The 18042-nt window shown below is 39.5% G+C and overlaps 1 protein-coding gene across 2 annotated transcripts in view; it reads right to left on the reverse strand.

The window, feature by feature from the left end:
- The window catches only part of lamtor3 (late endosomal/lysosomal adaptor, MAPK and MTOR activator 3), a 39497-nt gene that overhangs the window by 15631 nt on the left and 5824 nt on the right, over nucleotides 1-18042 (reverse strand). For both annotated transcript variants that reach the window (XM_063046913.1, XM_063046914.1), the window contains exons 2-5: nucleotides 16547-16582; nucleotides 14584-14618; nucleotides 7202-7260; nucleotides 3885-4018 (exon numbers count right to left, since the gene is read on the reverse strand). In XM_063046913.1, coding sequence (XP_062902983.1) covers nucleotides 3885-4018; nucleotides 7202-7260; nucleotides 14584-14618; nucleotides 16547-16555 — 237 coding nt within the window. In that variant the 5' untranslated portion in view covers nucleotides 16556-16582. The remainder of the gene's footprint in view (nucleotides 1-3884; nucleotides 4019-7201; nucleotides 7261-14583; nucleotides 14619-16546; nucleotides 16583-18042) is intronic.

Genomic DNA, 18042 nt, shown 5'->3' on the forward strand with positions numbered 1-18042 from the left:
GGACAGAGTTTGAATATAAAGAGATTGCTATTTCTGACCACTCTCCTGTACTTCTATCTTTAAATCTTCCTGGTCCTATCCCTACGAGTAGATTTTGGCGACTTAATTTAACTTTGTTATCTGATGAGGACTTTTAAAAATTTATGGAGAATCAAATTACTCTTTTTTTTGAAGAAAATATGTTGGAAGAGATGTCTAGCCCTATTATATAGGATAATTTTAAAGCATATATCCAGGGTCAAATTAGTTTTTTACACTGCAAACATCATTAAAAAAGCTAACAAAGAGAGAAACGAACTAGCTAATCAGTTAAAAACAACTGGACCATAAATATGCTTCGGTACTTGATCCTGAAACATATAAAAGACGTATTGGAACCAAAACTAAATATGATCTTCTTTTAACGTATCCAATTGAAAGCCAGCTTTTAAAAGATAGAAGTCAATTTTATATTCACGTAGATAAAACTGGTAAGCTACTGGCTGATCAATTGAAGCCATTTATAGCCAAGTGGCAAATTAAAGAAATACGTAAAATTAATGGGGACATGACAACTGACCACTTTGAAATTAATGACACTTTTAGGGAACTTTATTCCAAATTGTATAGTTCTGATTCTGTTAATGACAATATTGCAATGAATAATTTTTTAGATCAATTAAATATTCCTAATATTTCAATAGATGATCGTAGGAAATTGGATCAACCTATTTCCCAGGAGGAAATTGCTCAGGCTATTTGAGAATTGCATTCTGGGAAATCCCCAGGACCCGATGGATTCTATAGAGAGTTTTATAAGGCCTTTTCCTCCTTGCTTATATCACACTTATGTTCTACCCTTACAGACTCCTTTAAGGTAGGAAGATTACCGCAGTCTTTTTACGAAGCTTCCATTTCACTTATTCTCAAAAAGAATAAGAATCCTATTGAATGTTCTTCCTATAGACCTATCTCGTTACTCAGTTTTGATACTAAAATTTTATCTAAATTGTTGGATCGCAGACTTGAAAATATATCTTCTATAGTTTCAGATCATCAGACTGGATTTATTAAAAATCGATATTCCCATTTTAATATACAGTTTGTTAAATATTATGCATTCTCCATCTAAGGAAATATCAGAATGTGTGATATCTTTGGACACGGAGAAGGCCTTTGACAGAGTTGAATGGAATTATCTTTTTACATCCTTAGAAAAATTTAATTTTGGACCTAATTTTATACATTGGATTAAATTACTTTATTTATTTCTCTCCGCTCGGGTTCTTACTAATCTTCAGAATTCTAAACCCTTTAAACTCCAACGTGGGACTAGACAAGGTTGTCCTTTGAGCCCTCTGCTTCTTGATTTGGTATTAGAACCCTTAGCAATTGCTTTTCGAGAGTCTAATGAGATTACTGGTATTTTAAGACGAGGTACTATTCATAAAGTGTCGCTCTATGCTGATGACTTATTGCTTTTCATATCTAATGTTACAACCTCTTTACCATTTGTGTTCCGTTTACTAATTTTAGTCAGTTCTCAGGATATAAATTAAATATACATAAGAGTGAACTGTTTCCTTTAAACAATTTAATACCAACTGATATTAACCTTCCTTTTAAAATTTTAAGAAAACAATTTACGTATTTAGAAGTAACAATTACTAAGAATTATAAAGACTTATTTAAGGAAAATTTTTTAACTTTAATGAATTATGTTAAAAAAAACTTTCTAATTGGTCGCCTCCCTATCACTAATTGGCCGAATTAATTCTATTAAAATGAATATCGTACCTAAATTTATATACCTTTTTCATGCTGTGCCTGGTTTTATTCCTAAATCTTTTTTTGACTCTTTGGATTCAATTCTTTCTTCCTATATATGGAAGAATAAAAAACCTCAAATAAAAAAAGCTCACCTTCAAAAAACCAAACAGAATGGAGGCTTTGCCTTACCCAATTTTAGGTTATATTATTGGCCAGTTAATATACAAAATATTACGATCTGGATATATTACATTAACCATGAGAATTGTCCTATATGGGTCTCTGTGGAAGTCAACTCTGTTATGAAATTTTCCATTATTTCTTTACTTGGATCCTCGCTTCCTTTATCTTTAAATAAACTAACTGACAATGTGGTTGTCAAACATACTTTGAGGATTTGGTTACAGTTTAGAAAACATTTTGGTTTATTGAGATTCTCCCTCTCAAGTCCCATCTTTTCTAATTGTTTTTTAAACCATCTATAATTGACTTATCTTTTAAAGAATGGGATAGATTGGGTATTAAACAATTTCAGGATTTCTTTGATGGAGGGACTCTCCCTTCTTTTGTGCAACTTTCAATGAAATTTAACCCTTCCAATACCCAATTTTTCGATACTTACAGATTAGAGATTTTTTAAGATCTCAATTACATACATTTCCTACAAGTCCAGATAAGAATATAATAGATACAATTTTTAATCTGAAACCCTCTGACAACGGTTCAATATCTTACATTTACGGTCTGCTGTTGTTACTGAAAAAGGCCTCTTCAGATAAAATTAAAGGAGACTGGGAAAAGGATTTACAGATTTTCATATCTGAAGAGAGCCGGAAGATTATTTTAAAATTGATTAATTCATCATTATGTGCTCGTCATTCTTTATTACAAAGTGGTACATAGAGTTCGTATGTCTAAAGACAAGCTCTCTCATTTCTATCCAGATATTTCCTCTTACTGTGATAGATGTACTAATGGAGTGGCCACACTAATTCATATGTTTTGGACATGTCCGAGCCTTGAAAAATTTTGGAAGGATGTATTTCAAACTTTTTCTGTACTTTTCAATGTTAGTTTTCAGCCCAGTGTGGGCACGTGGCCAAGCGGTTAAGGCACTGGACTAGTGACCTGAAGGTCGTGAGTTCGAGCCCCAGCCGAGGCAGTGTGTTGTGTCCTTGTGCAAGGCACTTAATCACACATTGCTCTGCGAAGACACTGGTGCCAAGCTGTATGGGTCCTAATGCCCTTCCCTTGGACAACATTGGTGTCGTGGAGAGGAGAGACTTGCAGCATGGTCTTCCATACAACCTTGCCCAGGCCTGCGCCCTGGAGAGTGAAGACTTTCCAGACGCAGATCCATGGTCTCGCAAGACTAGCGGATGCCTTTCAGCCCAATCCCTTGACTGCCATGTTTGGTATGGTTGAGGATAGTGCCACAAAACTGAAGTCATCTAATTTGTGGGTATTGGCCTTTATGTCTCTTATGGCCAGGAGGGTGACCTTGCTCAAGTGGAAGGCGGCCGCCCCGCCCACTCATGTTCAATGGCTATCTGACGTTATGTTATGCCTTGATCGAGAGAAGATTCGTTGTTCGATTTCTGATTTTAAACATGATTTCCTAATGTTATGGGGACCCTTTCTGAGTTACTTCCATAATCTTTGAACTGTTATTAAAGTATGGATCTGAGCCATTATTATTAAAATATTATATGGTAAGATATTTTTTTTCCTTCTCATTTGTTTTACCAACCAGCTCATTTTAGTAGTGGGGGTAGATTTTTAAAAATAAAATATAATTATTTTATTTTATTTCATTTCATAACATAATTCAATTTTTTTTTTCTACGATTGATTTGGAATATGGGATACTGTGATCATATTACTTGATTTAAATATAATATGATTCATATTACTTGTATCCCTATGAATTTTTAATAAAAATATTGAAAAGAGAACAAATGTAGGGCTGCCCGATGAAACAAAGTTCAAGTTTTTGCACTGGTGCAACCTGGATCTTGTATTCAGGAGCTGCCCTTCCTCCTGAACATTTCTACATTTTCGTTTCCAAATTTTAAAATGATGCTTACAATGGTGTGGGGATTAGAAATGCTCTATTAAAAAACAAAAATACTTACCTGGTAGGAATTGTAATAGCAAATGATGCTCTTGTTCTTAGAAAGTCCTAGCTTGCTTCCTTGATCCGTTGCTAAGGCAAAGGTTGAGAGGAATCCAGGTCTCAGGGCATGTTCTGGCGCATTGTCATTAGCAACTGAAGAAAATAACCCATGGGAACAATTAATTTCAAACACTTCAACAGCACCAGTGTAGCAGTTTAATTTGAAGTATATTTAAAGCAGAAACTGCTTGCGTGTCAGTGGCTAGTCGCCTGCACCCTGCTGATGCACGATTAATGGCAGAATAAAGGTGCAGTCCTGCATCAGCTTTAGCTTGGTGCAGACATACAGGATGCTATATAATTGTATCACTTCATACATTCCATCATAATACAGTAGATGTTTAGATTTCTGAATATGGTACAGGTGTCCCCTACTTTTTGAACATTCACTTTACGAAACCTCACTGTTACAAAAGACTTACATTAGTTCCGTTTTCGCTAACCGAAGGTGTTTTCACTGTTACGAAAAAAGGCAGCGCACGAAAGTATGACTTTAATTTTGAAAGGATACGTTGGTTTAGGCATATTTGCAAGATGGTTTGAGTGCTTACAAAGAACTGTACGATAGAAAAATGCGCGGGGCTAAGCCGTCAAGCATAGTCATTTTTCAAGCCTTCCACATCAGCCACAGGAGACGACGAACCTCGACCTTCGACATCGAGGCGAGCAGTCATAGGAGAAGATGAGCTGCCTGCCCTAATGGAAACAGACGACGATGAGATGACACCCCAGTGTCCCACCACCCCAACCCCCGGGCCGCGGACAGATACCAATTCGCGGAGAATGCAGCAGTGGCCAGGAGGCATCCAGCACGTCTTTAAGAAAAAAGCCAAAATAAACAAGCTAATTAATTAGGTGCCGCCTGGCACGTAAATGTCGGCCCAGATCAGAGGCTTGTTTATTTCGGCTTTTTTATTAAAGATGTGCTGGATGCGTACTGGCTACCGCTGTACACCTTGCATGCTTCGCGGATAGGTTATCTGTCCACTGCCTGGAGGGTGGGGACCACTGCACCACCCCACCCTCCGACGACTCAGCCTAACACACCATCGTCAGTGTGCTCCGCGCTGATTTCCAGATTCCGGTAAGCGATACTACACTGTACATACATTATTTCTACTTTTTATCGGCTGTGTATTTTTACGTGTTATTTGGTATGATTTGGCAGCTTCATAGCTTAAAGGTTACTGGAGAGCGCCTGCGCCGTGTTTTTGCCGAGAGCGCTTGTGTGAGATTTTCGCTACGGAGAACAGTGCAGGCAATCGTTGTAGAGAAGTATTTCTAATTTATATAGGCTGTGTATTTATCACATCATTCCTGCTTTTACTATATGTTACTGTTATTTTATGTTTTATGTGTTATTTGGCATGATTTGATAGGTTATTTTTGGGTCTGTGAATGCTCACAAATTTTTCCGATATAAATAAATGGTAATTGCTTCTTCGCTTTACGACATTCCGGCTTACGAACCATTTCATAGGAATGCTCCACCTTCGTATGGCGAGGGAAACCTGTACTACTAATGCAGCAAAATACTGGCTATCTCCTGCAATAAGAGATAGGGTCCTTCTGGCAGGGTGCTGGAAATTGCAAGAAACTTCGTAAGTTCTGGAAACAGGAACTTGAATCATTCTTTCATCATAACCTCAAAAGGCCTGACTGAATGGCCAAGCTGAAATCAGCAGTCACTCCACTTCCTTGCAACAACTGTCTCATTTGTCAGGTCCCATCGTGGAGTGTTAAAATAACGTATCTTAATTTGTGAATCAGAACATTTCTTTTAAATCAAATCAGCAAATCACTTTGCCAATTGCTTTTACTATTTAAGACAGCATGCCAGGATTTCTATTAAACTGATTTCTTACGAACATCAATCACTTGCTTTTAAAAGATGCTGAACCGTAACTAAAGAAGTGCTGGATCAGGGAGTATTCATTTCCTTTTTTAAAAATAAGCAACACTTTGTTTCTGCGTCCACCACAGTCTTGTTTCCTTCTCTCATTGTAGAGAGACGTTTCACATATTCTCAGATACAAAACTTCCAACTAATCATCATAGAAGGGCCAGAAAGTTTCTTTGTCCGGGACACTATTTCTCCCTTAACCAACAACATCTTCAAATGCTGGTTACAGCATACTAGTACTCCTACATTAAAAATATCAAAAGTCATTAAACAGAATAGAAAAATACAATTTGTTTTATATTACTGCCCTTTTAAATAAAGTTGACTTTTAATAATTTGGATAGAAAGATCTTTCTTCAACATTCTAACTAATTCCACATATTGTAATTGGGTGGAGACTGAGGTCACCAGTTTGCAACCCGTAAAACCCAGTCTGAAACTTGCATTCATCATCATCATTATGTGGTGTGTTGATGTAGGTGATGTGGGGGCGGGGGGGGGGGTGGCTAAGCAGGTCTACACCTTGTCCAATGGTGACCTGCAGGCTAGTGGAGGGAAGGACCACTTTACACCTCCTTTGGTAGAGACATATCTCCACTCCACCATCCTGAACTTTACATTGCAGTTTTTATTTATAAAGTCAAAATCATACGGGAAAGAATCATGCCCTTCAGCTCACCATGATCTGAACCAGCATCAGATGCCCATTTACACCAATTCTTCAGTGATCTCATTTTATTCTTCCCACATTCCCATCAGCTTCCCTTAGATTCCTCCATTCACCTATACACTGGGAACAATTTCCAATGGCCAATTAAACCACCCCTACACACGACCATGTGTTGGCGCGTGGCCAATTGGCTAAGGCAGTGGTCTAGTGATCTGAAGGTCGCTAGTTCGAGCCTCAGCTGAGGCAGCGCGTTGTATCCTTCAGCAAGGCACTTATCCACACATTGCTCTGCGACGACACCAGTGCCAAGTTGTATCGGCCCTAGTGCCCTTCCCTTGGACAACATCGGTGGTGTGGAGAGGGGAGACTTGCAGCATGGGCAACTGCCGGTCTTTCATACAACCTTGCCCAGGCCTCAGTCAACATCGAAATCGATGGACAGCCGAAGAGAGAGTTGTGGTGGGGAAACTGGAAAACCTGGAGGAAACCCAGGTGATCACAGGAAGCATGTGCAAGCTCCATACAGCCAGCTCTGGAGATCGGAATCTAACCCAAATTGTTGGATCTGAAGCAGCAGTGGTAATACTAGTTGCACGATTGTGATCAGTAGTGCATCCAGACAGCTGAGAATATATCATTTTTAATTTCTGTAATATCAGAAGATTACAACAAAAATGCAGATTTAATCAGAAGCCTTTATTACCTTTAATCACAGGAACTCCATCCCTGTCAGACACCACAATAGCATGAAGGCCCTCGACACTGCAAAATAATCAAAATAATTCAGACATAAGCCACAAAGTTCAAAACAATTAAATTCATAAAACTAAAGCACAATGGAATTTTATTCATCAAAACTAATGAAAATTCTAACATTTTCTGTTCCATACAAATCAAGTATTTATATTTTTGTTCATACACCATTCACAACAGAAAATTCCAAATTGAACCAGGATGTTGTCTAGAATGGAGAGCTGTAGTTACAAGGATAATTTGCACAGGCTGGGTTTATTCTCAATGGAAGGCAAGAGTCTGAGGGACGATTTTCTGAGGAGCACTGATAGTCACTTTCCCAGGCAAGGGAGTCTAGAGCAATAGGGTACAGGTTGAAATGAATTGAATTGACTTTATTACTTACATCCTTCACGTACATGAGGAGTAAAAATCTTTAAGTACATCTCTGTCTAAATGTTCAATGTGCAATATGCAGTAATTTATAATAAATAGTATGTACAACAGGACAGTTACTATTACATAGAAATACAGCTGTGTCAGCATGAATTAATCAGTCCAATAGCCTGGTGGAAGAAGCTCTCCCAGAGCCTATTGGTCCTGGCTTTTATGTTGCGGTACCATTTCCCAGATGGTCGCAGCTGGAACAGTTTGTGGTTGGGCTGGCTCAGGTCCCCAATGATCGTTCAGGTCCTTTTTACACACCTGTCTTTGTAAATGTCCAGAATATTGGGAAGTTCACATCTACAGATGCGCTGGGCTGTCCGCACCACTCTCTGCAGAGTCCTATGATTGAGAGAAGTACAGTTCTCATAAAAGACAGTGATGCAGACAGTCAGGATGCTCTCAACTGTATCCCTGCAGGAAGTTTTCAGGATTTGAGGGCCCATACCAAACTTCTTCAACCGTCTGAGGTGAAAGAGGCGCTGTCACCACACAGCCGGTATGCACAGACCACCTGAGATCCTCGGTGATGTTTATGCCGAGGAACTTAAAGCTGTTCACCCTCTAAACCCCACATCCATTGATGTCAATAGGGGTTAGCCTGTCTCCATTCCTCCTGTAGTCCACAACCAGCTCCTTTGTTTTTGCGACATTGAGGGAGAGGTTGTTTTCTTGACACCACTGTGTCAGGGTGATGACTTCTTCTCTGTAGGCTGCCTCATTATTATTTGAGATTAGGCCAATCAGTGTAGCGTCGCTCTCAAATTTAACTAGCAGATTGGAGCTGTGGGTAAGGTAAGATCGGAGAATTTTAAAGGTTTTCTCCCCCCCACACAAAACGTAGTGAATACTGAAATGAACTGCCAGAGGAGATGGCAAAGGCAGGGAGGTCAAATTGGGCCATCAGACCTGGGGATTCGAGCCAGGCAGGAGAAGCTGGATTGGTTCGGAAGTGCTGACCTGGGTGCAGCCCATGCCACTCAGCTGCATCAGAGTTGGTGCCTTCAAGTTGGCATGAAAGTGGTGTGCAATGAAATGGTGAGTGACTGTCTTAGACATTTCTTTGCGATTGCAAAACCCTGTTGGACATTAATCGCCACAGGCCTGCTTCCCTTGTTTGGTGGAGAGAGACAGCCAGCTAGGCAGAAGTGACGCCTTGGTTGCAGATAGAATTAGGCCTCAATCCTCGGGCTTGCAATGTAGCTTAGCATCTGGGCTCAGCCTCTCCCGTCAGTTTTGCCCTCCAGTGTTGGATCGGTGGAACAACAGGCAGGACTGCTGGGAACTATCAATTTGCGGAACTTGTCGCTCGGGGACATGGACAAAAATTTGTTTTTTTACGTGACTATGTTCTTTTTTTTGCTTTCTCATTATTTTGAATGCGCGTGCATGTTTTTGTACCTTGGCCCCAGAGGAACACTGTGTCATTTGGTTGTATCTATGTATGGTTTGAATGACAATTAAACTTGATTTGATTTGAAAACTTAAAAAGCATCTGAACAAGTACTTGAATAGAATAAGTGCAGAAGGATATGGACCAAAAAGATTAGTGCAGACAGACATCATAATCAGCAAGGATGAAGTGAGCCCCAAGTGTTCAATTCTGAGCTGTACAATTCTGTGACTCTATAAAACAAGATAGTAGCTCATAAATAAAAATAAGATCTAACAGGGTTTTTTGTTCTTACAAGGATGCTGCCAGGATCTAAAAGCATGAGTTATAGGGAGAGGCTGGGCACACTTGGAACATACAGATTTTGAGGGTGACCTTATAGAGGTGTGTAAAATTGTAAGGGGTACAGATGCAGTCTTTTGCCAAGGGGAGGGAAGCTAAAATTGCAGGGCATATGTCTAAGGTGAGAGATGAAAGATTCAAAACGGACCCGAGGAGTAAGTTTCTTCACAGAGAGGGTGCTGTGAGTTACCAGAGAAAGTAGTTGAGGTCAGTACAATTGCAGTATTTTTTTTATACATGATTATGAGGACACGCAGTCCTCTTTTATTGTTATTTAGTAATGCATGCATTAAGAAATGATAAAATGTTTTTCCAGAATGATATCACGGAAACACATGACAAACCGACTTAAAAACTAACAAAAACCACATAATTATAACATATAGTTACAACAGTGCAAAGCAATACCGTAATTTGAAAAGAACAACCAAGGCACAGTAAAAGTCTCAAAGTCTCTCTAAAGTCCCCATCATCTCACGCAGACGGTAAACCTCCAGCGCCGCCAACCTGCCGGTGCAGCATCCTGGAAGCATCCGACCACAGTCCAACTCTGAGTCCGTCTGAAAAACTCCGAGCCTCCGAACACCTCCCGACACCGAGCACCATCTCTGCCGAGTGCTTTGACCCCGGACCCGGCAATAGGCAAAGCCGAGGATTTGGGGCCTTCGTCTCCGGAGATTCTCGATCGCACAGTAGCAGCGGCAGCGAAGCAGGCATTTCAGAAGTTACTCCAGGTGTTCCTCCGCGCTTCTCACGGCAGTCTCCATCAAATCCGGATTGTACACGGCAACCCTAGTTAGACATATCGATATCATTCGGAATGGCAGCGCGCTGCATCACGCCGCCATCTTCTCCTCCCCCCCTTCTCAATATTTAAAAGACTTCTGGATATGTACAGTACGTGAGTAAGAAGGGTTCAGAGGGATCAGAGCCAAAAGCAGGCAAATGTCACCAAGACTTGCAAACAGATGCATGGTGCAGAGCCTTCTTACTGGTTGCATCACAGCCTGTCACAGAGGCTCCAATGCACAGGATCACACGAGACTGTATAGAATTGTAGACCCAGGCAGTTTTTTAATGGGCACAAATCTATCCTAGGTGTCCAGCATCGAGGACATCTTCAAGAGGTAGTGGCTCAAAAAGGCATCATCAATCACTAAAGAACCTACCACCTGAGACATGCCTTCACTATAAACAGGGAGGAGGTACAAGAACCTGAAGACCCACACTCAATGTTTCAAAAACAGCTTCGTCTCCTCTGTCATCAGATTTTAGAACGTCCATGAACTTAGGAATACTACCTCATATTTCTTCTTTTAAACTATTTATTTTTGCAACTTACAGTAATTTTTATGTCTCACACTATACCATTGCCATAAAACAACAAATTTTCTGACTTGTCAGTGATAATCAACCAGATTCTGAAATAATGGGCACCATGGTCAGCATGACTGAGTTGGGCCAAAGGGTCTGTTTCCATGCAGTATTAATGTATGACTCTACTATACTGGCAATTACAGAAACTGTAGAGCTATTTAGTTAGCTGTATTTAGAAACCTTGACATTTTTGTGGTCACAATATATTTTGGATATGTGCCATACTTGGGGATTCTTGTGTTCATGAATTTAATTAACTTTGCAGTACGGTTACCTGGACGTCTCCTTTCTCACAAGCTACTGCACCCAAGGCTGGTTTAAAGAATTGTTCCTGTTGCCCATTATGGAATTGTGGTCACATTGCTAGTCCTAAGACTACTATAGTTGTGGGTCCCCTAGATCTTGCTATAACTGTCCTCCATCCTGTCCCATTATATTGGTTCTGACATCAACTAGCTTGGTGTGAGATTAGACACATAATTTTCCACCACAGATTATTCTTAGAGTAAACTGCTACAATCTCTTCTCTCACAAACAAGAGAAAATCTGCAGATGCTGGAAATCCGAGCAACACACACAGAATGCTGGAGGAACTCAGCAGGCCAGACAGCATCTATGGAAAAAAGTACAGTTGACGTTTTGGGCTGAAACATCGAATGTACTTTTTTCCCCCCATAGATGCTGCCTGGCCTGCTAAGTTCCTCCAGTAATTTGTGTGTGTTGCTCAATCTATTCCCTCTTAAGCGATGGACAGCATTGGCTCACTAGGAACTCAAAGACCTTTGATGGATCTCCTTTTCAATCTGTCCACTCCTGTTTCTATTCCTGACTAGCCCAGGTGATATCACTTCAGATGCTAGCTGCTGACCATGGAATAGACTATATTATTTTATGTGAGACTAGGTAGTTGACCATGACCTTGCCTGACACTTGCTATTAGTCACTATTAGTTAATGCATATTACCAAACTGATAAACTTTGAAGAAATACAAGAGGTAGTGGTCAATTTAAATTTTAAAAAAACAAAATTGCCTCATTAGGCTCCTTCAGAGAAGCAAAATATTTATCAACAGAATGATCAAATAATTGCCATTTGTAGCCCTAGCACTTCTACTGTTAGGAAATGGTGGTCCTCTATAATCCAGTACAAAAGACCTCAAAGTGAATTATTCAAGGATGAATTATAGAAGAGAACAAAATTGGGTTTGATGCCCCTACAGTTGGAACATTCTGTCAATACTATATAATTAAAATGAATGATGGTCATTTGATCTACATATACCAAACACTGATGCTCCCACAGGGAATGGAAGAAAACTATCTACAAATCACCTCTCACAAATGTTCTAAATCTAACTTTCCTCAGTCCAAGTCTAGCATAAATTCTACATCACGCAGGAAGAGTTAAATGGTGACAGGTACAAAATGACATCCTACTTAATGTTCATGCAAGTGTTTATAAAATTTCATTAAAACTACAATGGAGGAGGAACTGTTAACCTTTTAACTAACATCCAAATAACTTAACATCATTAATAAGATGGAAAATAATGAAGAAAAAGCAGTTACTCAGGAACAACAGGTATGCAGCAGAATAAAGGGTACTGGAGATAGGAGCACAAGAGGAAAGGGAGCAAAAATGAATGTTAACAAGAAAGTCCATTTTACGTTCAGAATTCCATTCTGGATTGTTTCTACAAAATCTACTGAAACAGTCAAAAGGTATGAAATATGGAACCAACTGGAATCTCCATGATGATACTGAGATGGGCACATCTAATAGTTACACCTTCAACAGCTAATGGTTAACTTTCTTCTATGCATTTATAGGAATGCTTTAATTAAGACTTGCACTCTAAGTTACTGAACTCATGCAAGTTAGCCGCAAAGATCATCAAATAGTAAAACAACCCGTAGGACAGTTTTAAAGCAACAAAGTAGAGAAAATATGAAGAGATATCAACTCACAGTCACACTTAACACCTGTATTTTCTGAAATGCAATAAAAACAAAAATCTGTGATATGTTAATTCACGTGAACCTTTACTTAACTGACAAAAGTACAAAGATAAGATTTTCAATAGTTTTACTGACCAACTTAATTGTATTTTGTAAATATACACAAATTTAGAATTTGATGGCTGCAACACACTTAACAAAAGTTGGGACAGAGTTAAAATAAGATTGAAAAGTGCACAGAATATTCAAGTAACACCAGTTTGGAAGACTCCACATTAAGCAGGCTAATTGGAAGCAGGTGAGGTATCATGACTGGGTATAAAAGTAGCATCCATCAAAGGCTCAGTCTTTGCAAGCAAGAATGGGTCGTGGCTCACCCCTTTGTGCCAAAATTCATGAGAATTGTTAGTTCAAAAGGAACATTTCTCAATGCAAGATTGCAGAGAATTTAGGTCTTTCAACATCTACAGTACATAATATTGTGAAAAGATTCAGAGAATTCAGAGACATCTCAGTGCGTAAAGGGCAAGGTCGGAAACCACTGTTGAATGCGCGTGATCTTCGAGCCCTCAAGCGGCACTGCCTAAGAAACCGTCATGCTACTGTGACAACTATAGCCACCTGGGCTCGGGAGTACCTCGGAAAACCATTGTCACTCAACACAGTCCGTCGCTGCATACAGAAATGTAACTTGAAACTGTATTACGCAAGGAGGAAGCCATACATCAACTCTATGCAGAAACGCCGGTCGCCATGAGTTCTCTGGGCCCGAGCTCATCTCAGATGGACCGAAAGACTGTGGAACCGTGTGCTGTGGTCAGATGAGTCCACATTTCAGCTAGTTTTCGGAAAAAACGGGCGTCGAGTTCTCTGTGCCAAAGATGAAAACGACCATCCAGATTGTTATCAGCGAAAGGAGCAAAAGCCAGCATCTGTGATGGCATGGGGTGCATCAGTGCCCACGGCATGGGTGAGTTGCATGTATGTGAAGGTACCATTGACTCTGAGGCGTATATTAGGATTTTAGAGACATATGTTGCCATCAAGGCGACGTTTCTTCCCGGGACATCCATGCTTATTTCAGCAGGACAATGCCAGACCACATTCTGCACGGGCTACAACAGCGTGGCTTTGTAGACACAGAGTGCGTGTGCTTGACTGGCCTGTTGCCAGTCCAGATCTATCTCCTATTGAAAATGTATGGCACATCATGAAGAGGAGAATCAGACAACAGAGACCACGGACTGTTGAGCAGCTGAAGTCTTATATCAAGCAAGAATGGACAAAATTTCCAATTGCATATCTACTACAATTAGTATCCTCAGTTCCAAAACGATTAAAAAGTGTTATTAAAAGGAAAGATGATGTAACACAATGGTAAACATGCCTCTGTCCCAACTTTTGTTGAGTGTGTTGCAGCCATCAAATTCTAAATTTGTGTATGTTTACAAAATACAATTAAGTTGGTCAGTAAAACTATTGAAAATCTTTTCTTTGTACTTTTGTCAGTTAAATAAAGGTTCACGTGAATTAACATATCACAGATTTTTGTTTTTATTGCATTTTGGAAAATATCCCAACTTTTCTGGAAACGGGGTTTGTATATCCGTAATAGACTGCTACTTCCTTCATAGCAAGTTCTTAAATTCTGATAAAATGACCAGAAAAGATAAGAAATGGAATTTTTGGGAGAACAAATTATTTTATAATATAATAAAAAATTAATGCAAAAAATAACAGTTAAGGCCTATTTAATAAATCCAATCTGCTATTATTATCATCATTATGATAGTAACTTAGAAACAGATTTACAGATTAAGGAAAATTTATGCTTTTACCTAGGCAACTGTTTGTAAAGGTATCTCTTCAAGTCCTGTAAAAAAGAAAACCACAATTATTTTGGTTTGTTTACAATACAAGTATACAGCAATTTTTCAAAATGAAACAATAATTCAAGTTTAAATTTTAGAATGCTCAAGTGTTAGAAGAACCACCAAAGACCTTACTTCTTATATACAGTAAATGGTTAGCTTACAGTTAATTACCTGCAGTCACTATGCAAAACCAGTTTTTAAAACTTGCAATCACGACAGCATATTCTTTATGCATTAACATCAACAACCTAGAGCTTTAAGTTTAAAGGTATAGCTTGTATTTTAGAAAAATTAGTGGGGAGGGAAATGATGGATGAAATCTGTGATTCTGACCCGCTTCCTTGTAAGTAAAGGAGATTTTAAAAAACACTGCATAACCATGTGAAACCTCTGCTATCTTTTGTTTGCGATTCAGTTGCTACCACTGTTTTGGCTAACAGCTGCATTCATTCTTCTCTCACTTTGCACATGTTGTCACACTGGAAGTGGTTTGATTTAGGAGGGAACTGACCCAGGAAGGGATTTGCACACAATTTTTAAAACTGGAGACATGGGGCTCAATGAACAGGTGAACAAGGCTGAATAAACAGTGCAGAGGGGCAGGAACAGCAGAACTTTAGTTAACCTAATCTACCCACTCACGGGTGGAAGTGCATCTCCTGCTACACACCATGATACAGAAGCCGTTTCTCAGCGTTCTCTGATTGTAAGACGTGATTTGCTAATTTCAATGGACCACATATTTGAAAGGCACCATAGTGCAGTTGTGGTTTTATTACAGGTTTTACACCAGCAACTAAAAATGTTGTTTCATTCCCTTCACTGTGACGATTAGAAAGATAAGCATGAAAACTCCAAACAATAGCATATACAAAGGTATGACCACGCTAAGACCCACAGCTTGAGAAGGATGGAGTTAACTGGAACAAGCAAAGCATCAGGTCCAATCTACCCAATGTTTAACTGAATGAAATTACGACTGATTGAAGAGGGAATGCAAAATAAGCAGAAAGAGAGCGAGAAGGAATAAATCAATAACTTTCAGGTATGGCACAAAACAATTAAATCTTATCCCAAAGGTATTTTGTTTACACACTGCATGCATCACCAAAGAAATTTAAAGTTAAGCCTAACAGTGAAACTAGCTATCATTATCATAAAATAAATCAATAAAATTATTCAAATTCTGGATTTGAATAAGAAATTAAAACTGTATGCTTTGCAAATGTACTTCACAAATGTCACACAAAAATATATCAAATTCTGTCTACTTCTAACGGCTAAATAGATTACAGCGCTGGGAACGATAACTGCCCCCTTCCCTTCACAATTCCCCATTCACATTTCCCTCTCTCACCTCATCTCCTTACCTGCCCATCACCTCCCTCTGGTGTTCCTCCTCCTTCCCTTTGTCCTTCTGGCCTTCGGTCCTCTCCTATCAGATTCCCCTGTCTCCAGGCCCTTGTCTCTTTCACCAATCAAATTCTCAGTTCTTTACTGCCCCTTTCCCAGTTGCACCTATCACGTACTACCTTGTATTTCTTCCCCCACCCCACCTTCTTACTCTGACTTCTCATCATTTTTCCTCCAGTCCTGATGAAGGGTCTCGGCCTGGAAAGTTGACTGTTTACTCTTTAACATAAATGCTGCCTAGCCTGCTAAATTCCTCTAGCATTTTGTGTGTTGCTTGGATTTCTAGCAACTGCAAATTTTCTCGTTTGTGACAATGACTGTTTCGTTCAGGTTCCATATAAAAGTGCAGTAAATGTACATCAGAGAATAGGTGAAGTCTTTGTTTGCATGAAAGTGCTAAGTAAAAGCATTATTATATATAACCTATATTATATATAAAATATATTATCATACATTTTAACTAACAATAAATTCAGGCAACTTTCTCTTAGCAATTTATTAAAATTTTACTTACATCTGCCATCTTTTCTCACACAAAGTAAACTCAATTCTGAAACAAAAAAGAGCATTTCCTATATTTCTTTCTTGCAATTACATAACCTATGTTCACTCATCAACTAATCAATAAGCACAGAAACAAAGAGTGCAAGAACTTAACTTCAAAGAAACAATATTCTGATGATGTGTTCAGCAATGAAAGCAAGTTTGAAAAAACAGAATAGTTTACTTGTAACACACATTAAAGTTGCTGGTGAATGCAGCAGGCCAGGCAGCATCTCTAAGAAGAGGTGCAGTCGACGTTTCAGGCCGAGACCCTTCATCAGGATTAACTGAAGGAAGAGTTAGTAAGAGATTTGAAAGTGGGAGGGGGAGGGGGAGATCCAAAATGATAGGAGAAGACAGAAGGGGGAGGGATGGAGCCAAGAGCTGGCCTGAAACGTCGCCTGTACCTCTTCCTACCAGCCCTTGGCTCCATCCCTCCCCCTCCTGTCTTCTCCTGTCATTTTGGATCTCCCCCTCCCCCTCCCACTTTCAAATTTCTCACTAACTCTTCCTTCAGTTAGTCCTGACAAACAACAGGAATTCGGGTCTCGGCCTGAAACGTCGACTGCACCTCTTCCTAGAGATGCTGCCTGGCCTGCTGCGTTCACCAGCAACTTTAATGTGTGTTGCCTGAATTTCCAGCATCTGCAGAATTCCTGTTGTTTGCGTTTTTAAAATAGTTTTACTTGTGATTTGTTGCCTGTGCCTTGCAAACATCTCACTACACGATCACTTGTAGATGTGCTCCTTCAGTTCCAATTTCAGCCACCTTATTTCCCAAAGCCCTAGAAATTTTCCTGCCCTCCCAAACTTCTCCTTTTAGATGTTCTGAATAAATGCCTACTAGAAAAAAATACAGAAAGAGCCTAACCATCTTAGTGTCAAATTTTATTTGTTAACACCTTCTACAGAAGTGCCTTAAAATCATATTATAGGTGCTACGCAAGTGCAAGTTGCCATAGTATCACAAATGGGACATATATTTTCTTTCTTGTTCCTGCTATCTCCCATATTAGGGTGGTTTTATGCCAATGGCTAAAGTTTGCTGCAAAAGGTTCAGGATTATCCCATCTCAGTTCGCTTGTCCTCTCATTCATCTACCTTACTGAAGTGCTGGGATAGGTTAATCCTAGCACAGCTTCTTTCAAATTTCTCCTGTGGTGAATCTGTGGAATCCATTGCCACTGATGGCTATGGAGGCCAAGTCATTGGGTATATTTGAACTGGAGTTAGATACTGTAGGCTCTTGATTACTTAGGGTGTCAAAGGTTACAGGGAGAATGCAGGAAATTGGGGTTCAGAGGGATAGTCTTGATAGAATGGCAAAGGAGACTTGGTGAGCCAATTGGCCTAACTCTGATCCTGTCTTATGTGCACTACTGCTAATTTAAAAATAATGCACAAAATGTATTAATTGAAGACATTTGAGTATGGTGACACAGTGGCATAGTGGTTAGCACAGTGCAG

This window comes from Mobula hypostoma, chromosome 4, assembly GCF_963921235.1.
Source record: "Mobula hypostoma chromosome 4, sMobHyp1.1, whole genome shotgun sequence".
Lineage (NCBI taxonomy): Eukaryota > Metazoa > Chordata > Chondrichthyes > Myliobatiformes > Myliobatidae > Mobula > Mobula hypostoma.